The sequence below is a fragment of the Nyctereutes procyonoides genome, unplaced genomic scaffold (genome assembly GCF_905146905.1).
Source record: "Nyctereutes procyonoides isolate TBG_1078 unplaced genomic scaffold, NYPRO_anot_genome, whole genome shotgun sequence".
Taxonomy (NCBI): domain Eukaryota; kingdom Metazoa; phylum Chordata; class Mammalia; order Carnivora; family Canidae; genus Nyctereutes; species Nyctereutes procyonoides.
The window spans coordinates 20408707-20430871 of record NW_026575052.1 but is presented as its reverse complement, the minus strand read 5'-3'; the positions used below and the strand labels follow the sequence as shown (position 1 = coordinate 20430871).

General features: G+C 40.1%; 1 protein-coding gene across 4 annotated transcripts in view; it reads right to left on the bottom strand.

Moving 5' to 3' along the window:
* HEATR3 (HEAT repeat containing 3) overlaps positions 1-22165 on the bottom strand; it is a 66819-nt gene that overhangs the window by 23789 nt on the left and 20865 nt on the right. For 2 of the 4 annotated variants that reach the window (XM_055331518.1, XM_055331517.1), the window contains 4 exons: positions 17326-17414; positions 12049-12192; positions 7976-8152; positions 3194-3959 (listed from right to left, as the gene is read on the bottom strand). In XM_055331518.1, coding sequence (XP_055187493.1) covers positions 3837-3959; positions 7976-8152; positions 12049-12192; positions 17326-17414 — 533 coding nt within the window. In that variant the 3' untranslated portion in view covers positions 3194-3836. Of the gene's footprint in view, positions 1-3193; positions 3960-7975; positions 8153-12048; positions 12193-17325; positions 17415-22165 lie in introns of those variants that run through there. The other 2 variants (XR_008665256.1, XM_055331516.1) reach the window with 1 other exon arrangement.

Sequence of the window (22165 nt, the reverse complement as noted above, 5' to 3'; positions counted from 1 at the left end):
CAGAGACAGTGACAGACGTTCTTTTGAAGGGGACAGAATGCATGCAGTAGGTAGATACTAGAAATCCATATTTTATAAAAATAAAATGGCAGAGAAAGGGAGGCTTCTGCTAAAAGTGGATGTTTAAAATACTACAGAGCAATTTTACTATTGTTGCTGAAAATAAAGAATTTTTGGTTGTTGCAAAGTGAGTCCTAAAACTATTCATGTCCTACAATATTAAATTCAATCAGATACTGATTCATGCAACTTCAAAAAGGCAGGAAACAAGCCTACAACAGAACTGAGTAAACAGGGGACGCCTGGGTAGCTCAGTGGCTGAGCGTCTGCCTTTGGCTCAGGGCATGATCCTGGGGTCCTGGATCGAGTCCCACATAGGGTCCCCTGCATGGAACCTGTGTGTCTCTGCCTCTCTATCTCTCTGAATAAATAAACAAAATCTATTGAAAAAAAAAAAAGAGTATTTTTTTTTTTAAATTTATGATAGTCACACACACAGAGAGAGAGAGAGAGAGAGAGAGAGAGAGAGAGAGGCAGAGGGAGAAGCAGGCTCCATGCACCGGGAGCCCGAAGTGGGATTCGATCCCGGGTCTTCAGAATCGCGCCCTGGGCCAAAGGCAGGCGCCAAACCGCTGCGCCACCCAGGGATCCCAAAAAAGAGAGTATTAAAGAAAAAAAAAAGAACTGGATAAACAGGACCACTGAAGAGATAAGAATCCTTCCCTATCTTGACAACTCAAAAGGTATTTCTTTGAAAGGCTAAATAAAAGCAAAAGATAAAATTGCAAATAAATGTAATTAAATGACTATTTCAAAATAAATTCTATTTTAAAATAAAATGAGCTTCCATCTTAAAGCATCCCCAACGTTAAGAAAATGAAAAGTGAAGCAGTGATTTTCATTTCCTTGGGCAAATATGCCATGGTAGTTGAATACTTAAGAAATATCTCCTAAAACAAAGGATCTCACATGAGTTCATACTTCAACACTTAAAATAGTACATATTCCTAATGGATTATTCTGGATGATTTACAAAAAAATACACCTTTAAAATAGATTTTCTCTTACAGTCATACACAAAAAAAAGTTTCTATTATACTGTGCTATGAATAATATTTGTATGATCTACTGAGCTATTATGTAAACAGAGCCATAAAATATATTTAATCTTTTCCTATCTTTGTTGTTTGAAGAGCAAAATTAAATGTAGCAATACAAGCCAAACTATCAATGCCTCAGAGTCTAAAATTTCTGGATGGTACATTTTCTTCTTTTATTTTTAGGGAGGTAGGCAGGGGGAGGGGCAGAGAGAGAGGAAGAGTGAGACTCAAGCAGGCTTCCTGCCCATCCCAGTGCCCAATGCAGGGCCTGATCCCACAGCCCTGAGATCATGATCTGAGTTGAAATCAAGAGTCAGACACTTAAGCCACTGAGCCACCCGGTGCCCCTGGAGGGCACATTTTCAATGTAAGAACTCACCTTCTACTATTCTATAGGACAATTCTAAATTCAACAACTGCTTTAGAGGCTGCTTAATAAAACAGTATCTATTCATTCAACAAATATTTATCAAAAACCAACTAGGTATTAGTCTCTGTGCTAGAACTGGAAATTTTATTCTCCTTGAAAACAATTATATTTTCTAAAAATCTCAAGCAGGCAGAACTCTGAAACTTTTCTTCATTGGAAGACTCTTTCTTTCAAAACCATAAGATACCACTTCACACCTAGTGAGAATCACCACTATCAAAAAGACAAGAGATAACAAATTTGGCGAAGATGTAGAGAAAAGAAAACTCTTCAGCACCGTTCGTGAGAATGTAAGTTGGTACAGCCACTCATGAAAACAGTACGGACATTCCTCAAAAATTAAAAGTAGTACTACCATATGACCCAGCAATTCTGCTTCTGTGTATATATCCCAAGGAAACTAAAACACTATCTCAAAAATATATCTGCATCCCTCATGTTCATTGCAGCATTTATGATAGCCAACATACAGAAACAACCTAAGTGCAAGAGTAAGTAGTGTGTGCGCATAGGAATATTATTCAGCCACAAAGAAGACAGAAGGAAATTCTGCTATTTTTTTTTAATTTTTTTAAAAGATTTTATTTATTTATTCATAGAGACAGAGAGACAGAGAGAGAGAGAGAGAGAGAGAGAGAGAGAGAGAGGCAGAGACACAGGCAGAGGGAGAAGCAGGCTCCATGCAGGGAGCCCGACGTGGGACTCGATCCCGGGTCTCCAGGATCACGCCCTGGGCTGCAGGCGGCGCTGAACTGCTGCGCCACCGGGGCTGCCCAAATTCTGCTATTTTTGACAATATGTATGAACCTTGATATGTTATGCTAACTGAAATAAGTTAGAGAAAGTCAAATTGTGTATGATCTCACATGTATGGGAAATCAACAACAACAAAATAAGCTCACATACACAAAGAACATATCGGTGGTTACCCAAGGGGGCCGGGGGATGGCAATATGGGTGAAGAGAGACAAAAGGGACAAACTTTCAGTTATGAGACAAATAAGTAAGGGATGTAATATACAGCATGGTAATGACAGTAATATTGTACTGTATGTTTGAAAGTTACTAAGAGGGCAGCCTGGGTGGCTCAGCAGTTTAGCACCGCCTTCAGCCCAGGGCGTGATCCTGGAGACCCAGAATTGAGTCCCACATCGGGCTTCCTGCATGGAGTCTGCTTCTCCTCGGCCTGTGTCTCTGCCTCTCTGTGTGTGTCTCTCATGAATAAATAAATTAAAAAAACAATCTTTGAAAGTTACTAAGAGAGTAAATCTTGAAGGTTTTCATCACAAGAGAAAAACATTTAACTGTGTGAGGTGATAGATGTTAACTAGATGAGAAAGGTAAGCTCTACACTGGGTACTGGGCCTTTTAACAGGACAACTGAGATCAAGTGTGGAAAAATTTTTAGATCTTCAACCACAACTCTTCTGATCAGGCAAATGCATGGTCCAGGGGCCTCCCCTCTCAGACAATGAAGTCCACTGAAATTCCCTCCCTTACTCCAGCTGTCACCCCATTAATGCAAGGAAATTGAGAATAATGCTAGAGATTCCTGCTGTAAGTCCCGTTTTTAGTATCTCACATATAGTCGAAGCAATATCTATTACCAAGCAAACAGCTCAGGTATCTGGTATTTTCATAAAGACTTTGTAAGACACAAAGCTTTCAATTAAAAAATTATTTATTAAAAAATATTTCCTAATTCTGATTCCATATCAAATTAGACATGGAGTGATGTTACGAAGCAGTAACTCATCAGCTCCGTTTGTATAGAGGCTGACAATGACCTCATTAATTCCTAAGCATATTCTACTGAATAGTGGAATACAAATGCAACTCATTCACTTCTGCACAAAAGGGAAATATAATTGTTATACTCCATACTAAAGCTTTTATAAAGCTTGTCTTCATAATTTCAGTTAGAGATTTAGCTAATATAAAATGATACTTGCTTAAAAGAACATCCAAGCAATGCTTTGCATTTTCTTTTCCTGCAAAATTCAAGAAAAACATGATTGTTTGGCAGATTCTTTGTTGCTCACGAAGAATCACCTGAGATTACTTTCTGTTTCTACTCTTCCACTCATTGTTTCCAGTGATTAAAACATGCTGGATATATAATTAAGAGAACACTAGAAATGAGACAGAGATCCCAGAGCTTAGGAGTTTCTGACAAGTTTTGAAGTTTTTATAAACTTCAAATTAATGTACAGGATAAAGAGATTAAAAAATGACTTTTAGAAACACACACTCAAAGGAAACACTTTAGTACTCTTTAACATTGAACTGGTCTCTCTTTCAATGGTTCAAGCAGTCAGTCTTTTCTCAACAGTTTCTTGATAAGCGACAAACCTTCTCAAATTCATCTTCACATTGTCGAGAACACACAGCTGATCTGGACTGTATTTACCTCTCCCTTCTTTTCGTATCTGCCAAAAAATCATATGTGAATTGGTATATATTACTAATTTCTTTAGATAAGAAAGCCTTTGATTTGGGGTGTTTCTTTTCAGAACAAAGCTGCCAGAATTTGGTGAAAGATCTTCAATTTCCAAGGTAAAAGAATACAGTGTGAGCCATAAAGATAAATTAAGATTATACAACCTTTAAAAATGATAGTTACAAGAATGGATGAATTGTAGACTTTATTTTTTTTTATTTTTTTATTTTTTTATTTTTTTATTTATTTATGATAGTCACATAGAATGAGAGAGAGAGAGAGGCAGAGACACAGGCAGAGGGATAAACAGGCTCCATGCACCGGGAGCCCGACGTGGGATTCGATCCCGGGTCTCCAGGATCGCGCCCTGGGCCAAAGGCAGGCGCCAAACCGCTGCGCCACCCAGGGATCCCTGTAGACTTTAAAAGAATAAGTTTTTGGGGCACCTGGTGGCTCAGTGGTTGAGCGTCTGCCTTTGGCTTTGGCCCCGGGTCCTCAGATCGAGTCCCACATCAGGCTCCCCACAGGGAGTCTGCTTCTCCCTCTGCCTATGTCCCTGCTTCTCTAGGTATTTTATGAATAAATAAATAAAATTAAAAAAAAAAAAGAGTAACTTTTATGGTATGTGACCTAGACTTCGCCTCTAGTCTAGAGCAGCAATTCTCAAATTTCGGTGTGCAACAGTATCATCCGGAAGGCTTGTTAAAAAACAGATTGGTGGGCCCTCCCACTGTTTCCGATTTTCAGTAGGTCTGGAGTTGGGCCTAGGAATTTGTAACAAGTTACTAGGTGATTCTGATGCTGCTAATCACAGGACAATTCTGGAGAGCCAGGGCTCTTGAGAAGTTCTTTAGTAAAATACATTGTATATCATGTTGAAATGCAACCTGGGGCTAAATATATACCAGGCAGTCTTTAATGCAATTGTGGCTTCATTCACAGAGGAGCTTCATATGAAAAACTACAGGCTGCCCTTCTGGCTAGCAAAGAAATTTCATTAGGGCTTTATACCTTTGAGAAAAGAAAAACACTTAATTAAACATCATTACCAAAGCAATGCATATTAAGTAGGAAAATCAATCAGAACAGCCCTCCCAGTGGTTAGGGGTTGTTTTGCTAGTTCATAGTTTACATAACTCCTCTCCGTGCATTTGCTTCTGCAGTCTGAAGACTTAACTACATCTGCTTTCCTGCAGCTGCAGGGAAATAGGGGATATTTTCTTCTTACCACGTAGACTCCTTTTTCAGATGTTTCAAGGGCCTGCCTGCACCCTTTAAGAACCCTGTGGATGCCCACCATGTACTGGTATGGAAATACATCCAGGAGATCGTGTTAAGAGAAAACACAAAGTGCAGGGTTGTGAATATATTAGGCTACCTTTTGGAAAAGAAAGGGGGGAAAATACTAATGCACATCCGTCTTTACATGGAGAGATATCACTCAATTTGTTTACTGATGATAAACAATAAAACCTCTCACTGCTTAAAAAATAGACAAGCATGGGTGAAGAGGGTCAAAAGGCACAAACTTCCAAAAAAAAAAAAAAAGGCACAAACTTCCAATTATAAGCTAAGTAAGGGATGTAACGTTCAGCAAGGCGACTGTAAATTTGGAAGTTACTAGGAGTAGACCTGAAAAGTTCTCATCGCAAGAAAAAAAATGTCCTCCTATGTGTGGTGATGGATTTAACTAAACTTTTTCTGGTAATTATTTCCCATGTACATGTATCAAACCATTAAGCTGTACACCTAAAACTAATACAATGTTATACATCAATTGTATTTCAATTAAACAAAAAAAAAAAAACAAAAAACCTATAGGTTTGAACAAACTGTAAGGTAAACTGTTCAAGTTTTTTCCCCAGACTTGAGTTACCTATTGGTGAAACTTAACTCAATAAATGTCAGCCACTAAGATGACATTTTTAAATATAAGATAGCAAAATATGAAAATGTTAAAAACAAACCAACACTGCTGTCCTTAAATCAACACTGACTTTAGATGGGCCTACAATTTAGAATGTACATGGTGTGTGTTGCTAGTTTTCTAAAGAAAACTAGTTCTTATGCCTTAAAAAACTTCAGAAAATTTAAATTACTAGACATACAATCATAGTCTCCTAAAAAGTCATCACAGAGTTCTCTCCTTGAGCAATCAATTCTGTATTAGAAGCTTGTTAGAAGAAAGCAATACACATTGGGGGCACCTGGGTAGCTCAGTCAGTTAAGCTTCTGACTGCTGGTTTCAGCTCAGGTCATAATCTCAGGGTCATGAGATCACCCCGCATCTGGCTCCAAACTCAGCAGAGAGTCTGCTTCTCCCTCTCCCTCTGCTTCTCCTACTCTGGTTCTCAAAAAAAAATTTAACAAAACAAATACATACTGGAAAACAACAGAAGTAAGCTAATTTCTCATCCAAACTTCTATTTTCTTGATAAAGATTTATTTTTTTTAAAGATTTTATTTATTCATGAGAGAGAGAGAGAAAGAAAGAAAGAGAGAGAAGCAGAGAGCCCAACGTAGAACTCGATCCTGGGTCTCTAGGATCAGGCCCTGGGCTGAATGTGGCACTAAACGGCTGAGCCACCCGGGCTGCCCGAGATCCCTCTTGACAAAGATTTAAAAGTAAATGTTTAATCTGAAATCTAAAAGCAAAAAGTACAAATATTTTTACTTCTCAAAATGACATAATTTAGAAATGGAAATTTTGTTTGTTGGTTTGTTTTTTAAGTAAACTCTATGCCCAACATGGAGCTCAAACTACAACCCGGAGATCAAGAGTCACAGGCTCCACCGACTGAGCCAACCAGGCGCCCCCTAGAAATGGGATTTAGAGAAGTGGAAGATGGCAAACTTAAACTTGCAGAAATGTGATTCAAGGCTGTTTTTTATTTTTATTTTTTTATTTTATTTACGATAGTCATACAGAGAGAGAGAGAGAGAGAGAGGCAGAGACACAGGCAGAGGGAGAAGCAGGCTCCATGCACCGGGAGCCCGACGTGGGATTCGATCCAGGGTCTCCAGGATCGCGCCCTGGGCCAAAGGCAGGCGCCAAACCGCTGCGCCACCCAGGGATCCCCAAGGCTGTTTTTTAAATTCCTGGCGGCTTTCTCCTGGTACCAAGTTTCTGAAAATTACTTTTAAAAAAAATTTTTTTTAATGTATTTATTTGGGGACACCTGGGTGGCTCAACTGCTTGGCGCCTGCCTTCACTCCAGGGCGTGATCCCTGAGTCCCCGGATCGAGTACTGCATTATTGAGTTCCCTGCAGGGAGCCTGCTTCTCCCTCTGCCTGTGTCTTTGCCTCTCTCACTCTGTCTATCATGAATAAATAAATCTTTAAAAAATAATAATAAATAAATGTATTTATTTGACAGAGAGCAAGAGAGCACAAGCAGGGGAAAAAGGCAGAGGGAGAGGAAGAAGCAGGCTCACCGCTGAGCAGGGAGCCTCACACAGGGCTTGATCCCAGGATTCTGGGATCATGAATTGAGCCAAAGGCAGATGCTTAACTGACTGAGCCACCCAGGTGCCCTTGAAAATTACTTTTTGATTCAAAGTTAGCTTTGATGTTTCTAGTGAAACAAAAAGTAAGTAAAAGGGCAAATGAAGGTAGCTACATTCTCTGATAAAGACCAGCATGGAGCACCAAAGGGAACTATTCCTAACATTAAAATCAAGTTCTAATTTATCACCTATAATGATATAAAATAAATTTATATGTACATGAAAGTGCTTTACAGGTCACAGACTAGATTGCTTCTCCATAAGCACTGTTAGCATTACTGAACTCTTATAGAAAAGGAACCCTGCCCACACCATTTTGGCCCAAGTCACAGTGATTCAACACAAAGGCCTGAGCTCTGACTCAGCCAACAAGCATTCTTCAGTTCCATGGATGAAGCACTCTATGAATCATTGGGAGTGTATGGAGGGAACTGCATATATACTCCCTTCTTGGAGGATGGTGAGACCAAAGCATTTCTACACAAAAGAGCTACATACCTTCATTTTGAAGACTGGCTGGAATTCTTTCAGAGCAGATAACAATTTAATTTGAACTGAGGCCCTTTCAGCTTCTTTACCATCTGCAAAAACATCGAAGAGGGCATCCAAGGCTTCTCCTGCCACCACAAGGGAGGGATCTTTGGTGGCAACCTCAAGCAGAAAGCATCCAATGGTCTGGAGTCAATAATACATGCTGTTATTGTCCAGTATTCTAACATCAGTTTCCAAAAAAAGTACTAACTTTAAATGTGGCAACAGTTCATGCATGGTATCTTAAAATTTAGAAATGCCAGAGACAAATTAAAACTTTGAAAGAATTAAAGACTTCACATATATTTATAAATACACCAAGTATAATATCAGCAAGATAAATTAAGTATATTAGAGTTTACATCCCTAATATAAATTAAAATACATAAATGATGATTGGTTTTATGAAAGGTTGGTTTTAGAAATTAAAATTTCCCCTCTATCTCCCTCAAAAAGGCTTTCTCCATGGTGTTAAAATGCAGATATATATCTGTAACCAAAAAAAAAAAATATGCTTTTAAAATTAGATGAAAAAATTGTATGAAAAACACTCTACGACAATTTTTTTATTTTTTTTATTTTTATTTTTTTTTACACTCTAGGACAATTAAAAATACTCTAGGACAATTAAAAATAAAAACATTAAATCTCATTCTGCTTCCCAGTGATGATGTTTAGCACCCATCTATCCTTTTATGATTAGCTAGCTAATGAACAGGTCATTCCCAATCTGCAAGGAACTGTTCAAGGGTAAACTTATTTTGTTTTGGCTGTTCTGCTTCACCCTTTATGTCTTAAGGGTGATGGGCACATCTGGTATTATTGGTGGGAGAGTAGAAATGTTAAGAACAGCGAGTTCAAACTCCAGCTGTGACGTAAATAACAAGCTGGCTCTTAGAAAGTCCATTACCTACTTAATTTTCTTATCTAAATTTAGTAATCTAGATAACCTCTAGAATAGTATTTAGAGTTAATAAGATGTAATAAATTATGAGGCACACAGTATCACCTATGAAGTAGTTTTATTAAAAAGATTAACCTGTATCTGAATCTAATCTAGCCTTTAGATCTAACTTTCAGTTTGTAGAAAACACAGAGGATAAAGGAACAAAGCTTCACCCCACAAGGAAGCAATCAGACAAATCCAGAAGGTTGGATACTGTGAGACAGCCGACCCCAGGAGCTGAGGTAAAAACAGGTGGTAGTAGGGCTGGGCCAGTCAGTAGAGCATGTGACTCTTCATCTCAAGATCATGAGATCAAACCCCATGTTGGGTCTAGAGCTTACTTAAAAAAAAAAGAAAGAAAGAAAAAAAGAACAAGTGGTGGGAGGCAGTGCTAGGGTAGTGGTAGGAGAAGTTTCCAGATTGAAGGAAGCTTAGAAGATCCCAAACCAAACATAACATGCAGACTTGATTTAGACACTGGTTTAAACAGACTATCTATAAATAGATGTTTTTGCAACAGCTGGCAACACTTGAGGATAGACCATTCATAAGACATATTAAACAATAGGGAGGGGCAGCCCGGGTGGCTCAGCGGTTTAGCGACACCTTCAGCCCAGGGTATGATCCTGAGTCCCACATCGGGTTCCCTGCAGGGAGCCTAGCCTGCTTCTCCCTCTGCCTGTGTCTATGCCTCTCTCTGTGTCTCTCATGGATAAATGAATTAACATCTTTAAAAAAAACAAAAACAAAAATAGGGGACACCTGGGTGCTTCAGTCAGTTAAGTGTCTGCCTTCAGCCTGGGTCTTGATCTCAGGGTCCTGGGACTGAGCCCCTTTGGGCTCCCTGCTCAGGGGGGAGTCTGCTTCTCTCTCTCTTTTGCTCTCTGCTCCCCACTCCCACCCCCCCCCACTCATGCTCACTCTCTCTCAAATAAGTAAATAAAATCTTAAAAAAAAAAAAAAAACCCACATGTTAAACAATGTCAGTTCATTATCTAAGGATAATGGTGGTTATGTAAGAAACGGTCCCTATTTTTAAAGAGATTTCTTTATTTGAGAGAGGTGTGTGTGTGTGTGTGTGTGTGTGTGTGTTTGTGTGTGTGAAGGAGAACAGAGGGAGAGAGAGAGAGAATCTTCAAGCAGACTCCCTGTTGAGTGTGGCGCCCAAAGCAGGGCTCAATCCCAGGACCCTGAGATGATGACCTGAGCTGAAATCAACAGTCCAACACTTAACTGAGTCACCTGAGTACCCCAAAATTGTCCCTATTTTTAAGACATGTATACTGAACCAAAAGGGGCAAAAGAACACAATGGCTTTAATATGTTAGCTTTAACTTTAACATACTTCAACATACCCAGCAAAGAAACTATATGAAGTGCAAATGATAGATTATTAGTGATCATTAAATATGCTTGACTAGTACACAAAATTCATTGTACTTTCTACTTTTCTTCATGCTCAGAAATGTGACTAAATAAAAATATTTCAAAAATCTCATATTATGCCTGAGAAAAACTTGCTGCTCCTCCTAAGTGAATTTTGGAAATTATAGTCTTGGGGGGGCAGGAAGTGACTAAACATGCACATGCTCATCTGTATATGTATACATATACATAGCCACACAGCTATATTCCCTCTCACTTATGGGTCTATGTATCAAAAATCCTTGAGTCATACAGAAGAAATGGGTAACAGTAGCTGTGTCTCTAGAGTCAAACTAGGGGGGCTAGAAATTTAGAAATGGTCTTTCATTATACTCTTTCCTAGTTTTCTTTTCTGAATCTTTTATTATATGCATATATCTTTTCAAAATAAGGTTCTTTAAATTATCAGTCCTTGGGGCCTCTGGGTGGCCCGTCTAGTTAAGTGTCCAATTCTCTCTTTTTTTTAAAGATTTATTTACTTTAAAGAGAGAGACAGAGACAGAGACAGAGCACACAAGGGGAGGCACAGAGGGAGAGGGAGGGAGGGAGAGAAAAGCAGACACTGCACTGAGCCCAACACAGGGCTCGATCTTACCACCCCTGAAATCACAATTTGAGTTGTAATCGAGTTAGATGCTCAACCGACTGAGCCACCCAGGCACCCAAAGCCTCCAACTCTTTTATTTTGGCTCAGGTCTTGATCTCAGTGCTATGAGATCAAGCCCTGTGTCGGGCTCCATGTTGGGCATGGAACCTCCTTAAAAAACAAAAAGAAAAGTCAATGTTGTAAAGTTTTGAGCAAGTCCTAATATTCAGTTTACTACCCATTAATTAGTGATCAACACTACAGCAATTATTATTAGCACAATGAAGGGTAATTTTACTACCCCTGTCCTTTTAGTTACTAGTGATGCTGTGTCTCTAGCAGTGTAGTTCCTGAGCAACTGTGCTGAGATAAAGTGCTAGAAGCAAATATGCTGAGTTCCTAGGGTACTTGCTGCTTAAAATTTACGGAATATTAGAATGGACTGTGGAATTATTCAGAATATACTTTAGCCTGTGTGCCAAGACAACTGGTGAGTTGTTCCTTCATCAGGAGGAGAATATAATAGCCACACAGTCTCTGCAACAGCAAAGACAGACACCTGGGACAATTCTGAACCTGGCCCTTCACTGAAGACAAATTTATTTCTGACCAAGTATCTCCAGAATAAAGTTATATGGGAAAATGCAATTCATTTCTCAAGTGTCTACCTAATTCATAGAGTTTGATCATTCCAAAGGGCATATTTTAATATTGTACCTTAGTAAGCAACTTCTCAACAGGATTTCTTCTCATGATGTTCAGAGTTTTTATTTATTTATTTATTTATTTATTTATTTATTTGTTTGTTTAGTTTATTTATTTATTTGTAAAGATTTTATTTATTTATTCATGAGAAACAGAGAGAGGCAGAGACACAGGCAGAGGGAGAAGCAGGATCCATGCAGGGAGCCCAACGCAGGACTCGATCTCGGGTCTCCAGGTTCACACCCTGGGCTGAAGGCGGCGCTAAACCGCTGAGCCACCTGAGCTGCCACATAGAAGTTTTTAAAAATCCCATACCAACTGTTACCCTTTCCTGTTTCTAATGATTTAACGTTTCACGTTGGAAGTATATATTTTTACCTTAAGAGTTTCCAGTGTTCCATCTTCTTTGGCGAGGACGCTGCCTGTGATTCCTAAAATACTAACAACGTTTACTCTAACCCCGGTGTTACTACTATGAATGCTGGCTGTGCACAGTGTCATCAGTTGATCAGGAGTCATACACTGTTGAAAAGGAAGAAGAGAGTACTTATAGTGTTAACCTCGACCAGTTCCAATAGCATGCACAACAGGACAGACAGAATGTAGATGACAGAAAAGTTATGTAACCTGATCATTCCTTAATACAGCTGGTAATCCTGAACCAAGATGAGCCCTGTTCCTGTCACTGTCATTATTCAATCTAACATAGCTATTAGCCCAGAAGAGAGGCTTCATTTCTTATTTCATTTGAAGAAGACTTTCTGGGGGATGCCTGGGTGGGTTATGCGTCTGCCTTCAACTCAGGTCATGACCTTGGGGTCCTGGGATCGAGCCCTATGGTGAGTCCCTTCCTCAGTGGGGAGTCTGCCTCTCTCTCTCCCTCTGCCTCCTCCCCATCCTGCTTGTGCTCTCTCTCTCCTTTTTTAAGGACTGTATTTATTTATTCGTGAGAGACAGAGAGAGAGGCAGAGACACAGGCAGAGGGAGAAGCAGGCTCCATGCAGGGAGTCCGATGTGGGACTCGATCCCGGGTCTCTAGGATCAGGCCCTGGGCTGAAGGCAGATGCTCAACGCTGAGCCACCCAGGCATCCCCGTGCTTGCTCTCTCTCTAATAAATAAGATCTTAAAAAAAAAAAAAAAAAAGACTTTCAGTCGGATGTACACACACTAAAGAGATTCTAATTTCTTTTTAACAATGATTATAAAAAATGGTTTGAAAATATAAGTAGAATCATGTAGCTTTAATAAAACTCGGCTAATTTATACAAGTTAAGAACTTACCCTGAGATGTATATGTTACAGTAAATATGAGAGATTGTAAAAACCATTAAATCATAGAGTGCTTCTGCTGTGTAGTGATAATTTTCATTCTAAGCTAATCTGAACACACACGAGGATGCAGGTATCACAAGAGAATTCGAGTATTGTATTGCCAGGCTATTATTACCTATGAGGAGTAGCACAGTGTGGTGACCAAGGGTTTGGGATCTGACATTCTGGGTTCACATCCTGTCTCCTCTCCTTATCACTCAGCAATCCTGTGTAAGATAATTCCCTCCACTAACATCTCCATTTCCCCATCAGTGACACTGGACAGTAGTCATCATGCAGTTGCTATAAGGACTAAATTATGCATATAAAGAACCCACTAAATGTTAGGTATTATTAATATATAAAAATACTCAACAGTTCTAAATCAAACTCATTTCTGAATCATCTGCAGTGCTTCTGCCAAATCTAAAGGTAACAGCTAATATGCCCGGATTTCTTAGGAAATCTTCTAATGAAAACAATCCTACCAACCATGGTATTCTTCACAGCCACAACAAGGCTGCCAGGATGCTAGAGGCACACTACTTTACTACAGGCCTGAGTCACACATGTAAGCTGCCCAATACGCACAAACCTACACGGCAGAGAAGTGGACAAGGGAGCAGGATAGTTGTACTCCACTCCTAGTGTTGTCACTCAGCACCTCTGGTCCCTGATTTCCTCTCCTTGTAAAGCATTAGAGAGCCAGGATCCTTCTAGTTCTCAAATTTTATGCTCATGTCCAATACACACCCAACCTGAGAATTTATAGTCTCAATATATATGAATGCCCAGAAATTGTGAGCAATTCTCTTTAAATGTCAGACTGATCCCGTTAGCTACTGCTGAAGATAATGAAAAATCAATAAAAATACTTTATATTCCCATAGGCCCTACAGTATAGAGTTTTGTAATTCCCATTTCAAAGAAAATGAGGGTCAAATGTTCTTGAAAAAAATTCTCAAATATGCAAAAAAAAAAAAAAAACTTTAAAGACTAAAAACTAGACACCAACAGCCCATACTGTATTTGACAGTAAAACATGAGAGACAGACTCATTAAACTGTGGACCAAGATAAAGTTTGGGGAGCACTGCTCTAGGGTGTGGCCATGGAATGACTAAGGGAAGGAGGGAAGAGCAGACCTCTGGACAAAGCAAGGCCCAAGAACTTCGAAGCCAGGTGACTAAGGGGAGCATCATGTGGAACTCGAAGTCACCCAGAATCATGACAGGACTAGCCAAGAGTAATAAAGCCCAATAGCCGGAATCTTGAAGGACAAAGGGTGCCCAAGGCATAGTGAATGGCTAATGACCAAGAGAAGTGGGTAGTATGGTCTAATGACACATTAATCAGAATTTTGATTAAGATTTTAGAAACGAAGAAGCAAGGATGGTTTAGCACATTGGTTCCCAAATGTAGTGTGCATGCCAGTCACCAGGAGAACTTGTTAAAATATAGATCACTGGTCCCCTCCTCAAAGTTTCTGCTACAGTGGACTGCGGGCAAGGCCCTAGGATTTGCCTTTATACACAAAGAAGAAAAGGGCCACCAACCCAAGAGCAAAACTGGCAAAAGATAGGAACAGTAACAGTTACAGAAAAAAAAATGCAAAGGCCCTTAAAGCACATACAGACATCCAGTCTCATCGTCATAAGAGAAATGCAAATTAAAATGGAGATAAAATTTCTCACCTATCAAACTGGTAAAAATCCAACATTCTGACAACATAACTCTGTTGGTAAGGCTACAGCAAAACAGGCACTCTCAAGCACTGCTGGAGGAAATTCAAAATGCCTCAAATTCTAAGGAGGGGACTACAGCAATAATTAGCAAAATCACCAATCCATCTATTCTCCAAATCAGCAAGCCCACTTCTGGGAATCTATCCTGAAGACACAATGGCAAAAACATAAAATAACATCTGCAAAAAAGGCTATTCACTGCAGTTCCATTTGTAATAGCAAAGGACTGGAAATGAGAACCCCATCAACAGCAGACAGGTTGAATGAGTAAGGAACACCTACACAATGGAGTAACAGAACATGAAGCTGTAAAAAAGAAATGAGGAAGATATCGGTTTACTATGATGATTAATAAGGGGGAAAAGCAGGGCAAGGTGCAGAAGCACTACTTTAAGCAAAAAGGGTGAAATACACATGCCTACATATTTGCTTATGTTCTCAAAATAAGAACAATGGAATGATAAACCCAAAAAGGAGTTACTCAAAAGAACAGGGCAAAGGGACAGAAGCTAGACTAAATATAAATAATTAAGTTGTGGTAAAACATACATAACGTAAAACTTGCCATCTTACCCTTAAAAAAATATATATTGTATTTATTTACTCATGAGAGACACAGAGAGAGTTAGAGATATAGGCAGAGGGAGAAGCAGGCTCCATGTGGGGAGCCCAATGTGGCAAGACCCCGGGATTACGCCCTAGCTGAAGGCAGACGCTCAATCACAGAGCCACCCAGGCATCCCCCATTTTAACCTTTTTTAAAAAAGATTGACTGATTGATTTTTAGAGCGAGCGAATGCATGAGCGGGGCGGGGGAGGGGGGAGGGCGCAAAGGGAGAGGGAGAAGCAGACTCCCCGCTAAGTAGGGAGCCTGACTCAGGGATCGATCCCAGGATCCCGGGATTATGACCTACACTTGATCTTAGCCAAAAGGCCGAGAAGCGATCCGGGATTATGACCTGAGCTGAAGGCAGACACTTAACTGACTGAGCCACCTAGGCTCCCCAAATCCACTAATTAATCTTAACATCACAAATTTATGAAAATATATAATTTGTGATGTAAAAGTAGAAAATATATATAGCAGTATGAATTATTCTTGCCAAAAAATTTGATCCTGAATCTAATTAAGACTCTAGACTTAGCTCCCAGTTTATAGAATGTATGGACAATAGAGGAACACGACAACAATACTATCCTGAGAAACGGGCCAAATCTCATAATGGGAAAAACTACAGGACAAATGACAGCTTCTTCAATGAATAAATAATATAGAGAAGGGGGGTTGGTATGGGAAATGTTTTAAATTAAAAGATTTAAGAATCTGTAAATATACTAAAAGCCACTGAATTGTACATTTTAAATGGGTGAAGTGTATGGTTGGTATGTGAATTAAATCTCACTAAAGCCATTAAAAAAATTTTTTTTGAAACCAAAGTATCAAAGCAATGTGTGGATCTTCTTTGGATTCTGATTCGAAAAAAGACATTTTTGTGACAATCACAAAACTGAACTCAGGCTGCATATCAACTGATAATTAAGCAATGTCTGTTGATTTGGGGGTAATGGTACTTCTGGTTAAGTTTTTTAGAAGTCCATTTTCTGTCACAGACACATAACGAAGCAGTAATAAAATACTTATGGTGAAGTAACATGACTGGCTTTAAAGTCATCTAGGGAACAAAAACAAAAGTATAAGGGAGATGAAGGGAACAAGAATGCCAGGATGTTTGCCTAAAAAAAAAAAAAAAATGCTAGGTGCCAGGACGCTGCCAACTCACTGATACTTGTGGTTCATCATACTACTAGCTCTGGTTTTAGAGATATCTGAAAATTTCCTTAATAAAATGAAAAGAGGGCAGCCCTGATGGCTTAGCGGTTTAGCGCCATCTTAGCCCATGGCGTGATCCTGAAACCCCGGGATGGAGTCCCACGTCGGCTTTCTCCATGGAACCTGCTTCTCCCTCTGCCTGTGTCTCTGCCTCTCTCTTTGTGTGTGTCTCCATGAATAAATAAATAAAATCTTAAAAAATAATAAAAAAGAAAAGAATAAAAGTGGGAAACCAGGGCAGCCCGTGTGGCTCAGCGGTTTAGTGCCTTCAGCCCAAGGGCCTGATCCTGGAGACCAGGGATCGAGTCCCATTTTGGGCTCCCTGCATGGAGCCTGCTTCTCCCTCTGCCTATGTCTCTACCTCTCTCTTTCTGTCTCTCATGAACAAATTTTTTTTAAAAAAGTGGAAAACCACCCATCACATAGTGATGCTGAGGGATCACTGTGGAATCAGTGGGCATGCTTGAAAATTTCTGTAAAATGTTACAGAAAAAGACAAATGACACTCAGAGAAAATACTTCTAACAGATATGTCAACTATATCACATCAATTAAAAAAACAAACCTGTGTGTGTGCTGGTGATGGTGGTGGGAAGAAGCAAAATATTTTACGTTTTGTTTTAAGCATTTTTGCTTTCTTTTTACAAGGATCATATATTACTCTTGTAAGAAAAATAAACACTTTTAAAAAAACAGTTAAATAATGAATTTTGCCTCCATAATACAGAATCTTTGCAAGTTTCACATAAAAATTCTTAAAAATCTTACCTGAGAAATGTTGTTGGAGGCCATAGTTTGCAAGAGGGCCCTCAAGGCACTACTTATGGCTTCTAGAAAGTCAACATGCTTAGCAAAATCTAAAACACAAAAATGAAATATAAATTTGTCTTCCTCTATGCTAAGTTATTTTGTAGAAAGATATGGAATCAAAACACAGCCTGTTGAATATTAATACATGCTATTCTAATTAAAACATTTTTTAAAAGATATTATTTATTTATTTATGAGAGACACAGAGAGAGAAAGAGAGAGGCAGAGACACAGGCAGAGAGAGAAGCAGGCTCCCTGCGGGGAGGCCGACATGGGACTCGATCCTGGGACTCCAGAATCACGCCCTGGGCTGAAGGCAGGTGCTAAACTGCTGAACCACCCAGGGATCCCCTAATTAAAACATTTTTGACATTAAGCCCAAACTTCTAGTCAACAGCCCCCTGTGGACTGTATATGTAAGTTTGAAAAGACATCCACAATTGAAATAACCCTAACAGGGGCACATTCTACAGATAGTCCTTGCCTTTCCGATGCTGGATTTTCATTTAACTGGCTTTTTAGCATGGGATACACCTGAGGTAGCTTCATAGACAGAATTCAGCTTTTCACAGATTGCCATCATGGTACTGGGCAGACCTCCCATGGAGATGTCTCCCAAATCAGACTGCTTCCTCAACAACCCAAACCCACTGCCTAGGCAAGAGCTGTTGCTTGCATAGGGCTGGACCACTATACCTCCATGGTTTCAGCCTTCTATAGTTTTTACTGACCCAACTTCCCCTTCCCATTCCTGCTCATTTTTAGTGTTTTCTTTCTTATACCTGAGGTGGGAAGGGAAAGCGATGAACTTGCTGTGGTAGATTATACTGTCCAAAAATAACCACAACAGTCTATTTCCTCACCACTTGAATTTGGGGGGACTTTGTGACATCAACCAACAGGACACATGAACATGACAGACTAGGTCATGGAAAGACAACATGACTTACACCTGACTCACATATATTTGCTCTCTTCTCCTTCTCAACTCTTGCCTTTGGAACTCAGCCTCCATGTTATAAGGAAGCATAGGTCACATGGCAAGGTCACTTGTTCTGGTTGACAGCCCCTGTGAACCACCCATCAACATGGGACTGAAGAAGACTTCAGACAGTTCTGGCTTCTTGTTTTCCAGCAGAAGCCCTAGGCTAGAGTTTTCTCAACCCTGCCACTATGGACATTTTGGACCAGACAATTCTTTGGGATCCCCTGTACGCTGTAGGATATTTAGCAGCATTCCTGGCTTCAACCCCCTAGATAACAGTAACAAGCCCCAAGTTGTAACAAGAAAAAATGCCTCCAGACATGGCCAAATATGCTGTGGGGGAGGAGGGTACGGTGTGTGTGTGTGTGTGTGTAGGGGGCTGCTCCTAGTTGAGAACCCCTAGCCTAAACATTGTGGAGTAGAGACAAACCATCTCCACTGTGCACCGTCTAAATTCCTGACCTATAGAAACCATGAGAAAAACCATTATTGTTGTATTAAGCCACAAAGTTTGGGGATGGGATAGATACCTTGGCTTTCTGCCCTCTAGTGCCTGGGGCCCTATAATTATTCCAATGCCCCTTTTGGGGCTGCCTACCTGAGCATGATGTAGCTTCTACACATGAATCAAAGCTTATTATATTTTTTTGCCTCTCATGATCATATATACATTATGTACTGAAGTAGGGAATGCCCGTAAATCTCACAGAACAGATACTAGCATAGCCTTAGGATCAGACAGACCTGGGATGGAATCCTGCCTCTGACGTTGTATGACCTCTCCTTCTGGCCTCGGCTCAAACGTCACCTTCTCAGAGAGCCCTTTCCACCGAACCCATCTCCTTTTATTTTCTTCCTAGATGAAATTACATTGTATCTTTGTCTGAAATTGTAAGCTCCATGAGCATCATGATCTTGCCTAGCTCATTTACCCCCATATCCCTTGGACCTAGAGTGGTACACGGCATAGAGTGTTCAAGAAGTATGTGTTGGGGATCCCTGGGTGGCGCAGCGGTTTGGCGCCTGCCTTTGGCCCAGGGCGCGATCCTGGAGACCCGGGATCGAATCCCACGTCAGGCTCCTGGTGCATGGAGCCTGCTTCTCCCTCTGCCTGTGTCTCTGCCTCTCTCTCTCTCTCTGTATGACTATCGTAAATAAAAAAAAAAAAAAAGTATGTGTTGGGATCCCTGGGTGGCGCAGTGGTTTGGCGCCTGCCTTTGGCCCAGGGCGCGATCCTGGAGACCCAGGATCGAATCCCACGTCAGGCTCCTGGTGCATGGAGCCTGCTTCTCTCTCTCTGCCTGTGTCTCTGCCTCTCTCTCTCTGCGTGTGTGACTATCATAAATAAATAAAAAAAATTAAAAAAAAAAAAAAGAAGTATGTGTTAAAGGAATGAGTGCCCCAAAGGAGTTCCTCAAATCAGCTTCCTTATCAGAAAGGTGGGGTAATAATACCTTGCTCATAAAGCCTAGTACCCAAAAGCCACTCAAAAATTGGTGTGAAGTTGTTGCTACTAAAATTCAAAAAGTCACCATGGCTCTAGCAAGTAGGTTATATTTGAATTTGATTAGAGCTATTAAGCATAGCCCTAGAAATTCACCAACTGCACATAAACCAAAAAAACTGTATCATGAAGAAATAACTCAATATGAACTAGAACACATTCTGAAACAATTTTTTTTCTGTCTTGCATTCTTAGAAAAGTAACCATTACCTTAGATTCAAAACCCTAATCTAAACCACGTTACTGTTTTATATTATGTGTAATTCATACTCTACCTAAATTAAGGAAAACATGCGGGTGATTTTTATTGAATTCACATTTCTAGTCATGTATCCAAATTTGGGAAAGAGACTTCAAATTATGCTGCCTTTCTGACAAATTCTCAGAAGGTCAACCCATGTGGTATTGTTGAAGAAATTAGTATCAACAGAAGTTAAGCAAAAGAAGGTGGGCGAAAATGTCTTTCCCCTCAACAACTTTGTACAGCATTTAAGAATTGCTGCACATGTAAAAGCAGGTAGGTAGCCAACCAACAGGTAATCAAACAGCAAATTTTTATTTAAGTGACTTTCTCGGGTTGATTTTCCATATCCTAGAAGAGAACAGGAAACATCCCAGAATGGGTGCTACTATCATTCTAATTGTAATGAAAAGAGCTTTCTACTTCCCCAAATGTGGGAAAACAGGGAACCCTAAATGATTATGGAAACCAAGTAATGGAACAAATGATAGACTGACCCAATCTGAAAACACAACATTGCTATAATTTTTTTTAAAGATTTTATTTATTTATTCACGAGAGACACAGAGAGAGGCAGAGACATAGGCAGAGGGAGAAGTAGGCTTCCTGCAGGGAGCCCTATGTGGGACTCGATCCTGGGACTCCAGGATCATGCCCTGAGCTGAAGGCAGATGCTCAACCACTGAGCCACCCAGGCATCCCTAAAATTTTCTTGATGTTCTGAAGATTAATGGTTTTTAACAAAGGAGACAAAGGTATTAACATACTGAATGCAAGGACCAGAATCTGATTCACTGACAATGTTCTCCTTTTATCTCTGATGTCAGCCACAGGGTGTAAGTATCACAAATTTTGTAACTTTTCACAACTGTACTTTAGCATTAAAAATAAAGCAAGTTAGGCAGAGTTGTATGATCCTCATACACTTAATGTTCAAACATGGTAACAAAAAGTTAGAGAAATTTGACCCCATCTTCCCCAGAAAATTCTCCAGTAACAGTTCACACCATCCACACAAAACCCACAAGATTACATTATTTAATAAATCTCAATGTTTCAAAGGAACTTTAGCATACCATCTCTCAATATAAGCAATTATCCTTTATCAAAAATTTCAATCTGATAAGAAAAGGTTATGTCAACAATACCTATGAACTTGGAATTTACTTAAAGTGTTTAATTATATTTTCCCACAATTCAGAAACTTTCCATTATTTCTCCAAGGCTAAGCTGGGTATCGTTTTCCTGTGATCTTCCAGGTAATAAATGTGCAAGCATCAGTAACTACAAATAGCCAGCTGAAAGGGGAGAAACATACCCAAGTGTTTTCTGTACAGCAGTGGACAAAGTATGTGAGCTTTACTTCAAGTTAAATGAACTCTAATTGTTGGGGTGGAGATGGAGCTTCTGGTATCTTGACTGGAGCTCCCCACTGAGCAGGAAAATGGCAGTTTGTTCTGCCAGTAGGGCAGACAGGATTCCCTCAGGGTAGGCAGGTCTTGGAAGTAGTGATAGGCTAGGCTTGCTCCCCTGGGGGCCTGGCTATGTACAACCCCATTTGGCCCAGTTCCCAGCAGGGAGAGCCCATGTGAAGGGGTGAATGGGAGTGGCCCTGAGCAAGAGTAGCCCTCCTCGTCCTCTACCATGGGATATTGGGCTGTGCTGGTGGGAGCCAGAATGTCAGCAAAAGTCAGATAGAACATCCTCTTTCCCATGTCCCCTGCCCCCCCCCATGCCATCCAGATCTCTGCCTGGTTTATATGGCTGGGGGACCAATGAAAAGATACAGTTATCAGGCCAGCTCACACCAAGTCAGCTCTGTAGCCAAAGCGTGCCCAGTCTTGCCTGTATCCTGTCTTAGGTGTGGCTGGGCACAGTCTTCTCATGATCATACCAGCTAAAGAATGCACAGCCTGAGATCAATGGAAAACTACATCTGCTGACAAATGATGGAAGGTCAGTAGAGACAGAACAATAACTATGTACGGGCGTCTGAATCTTTACTTAATTTTTAAAAACTGACCTAGAACTTTTAAGAATCTCAGTATTCTGATTGATTTATTTGAGA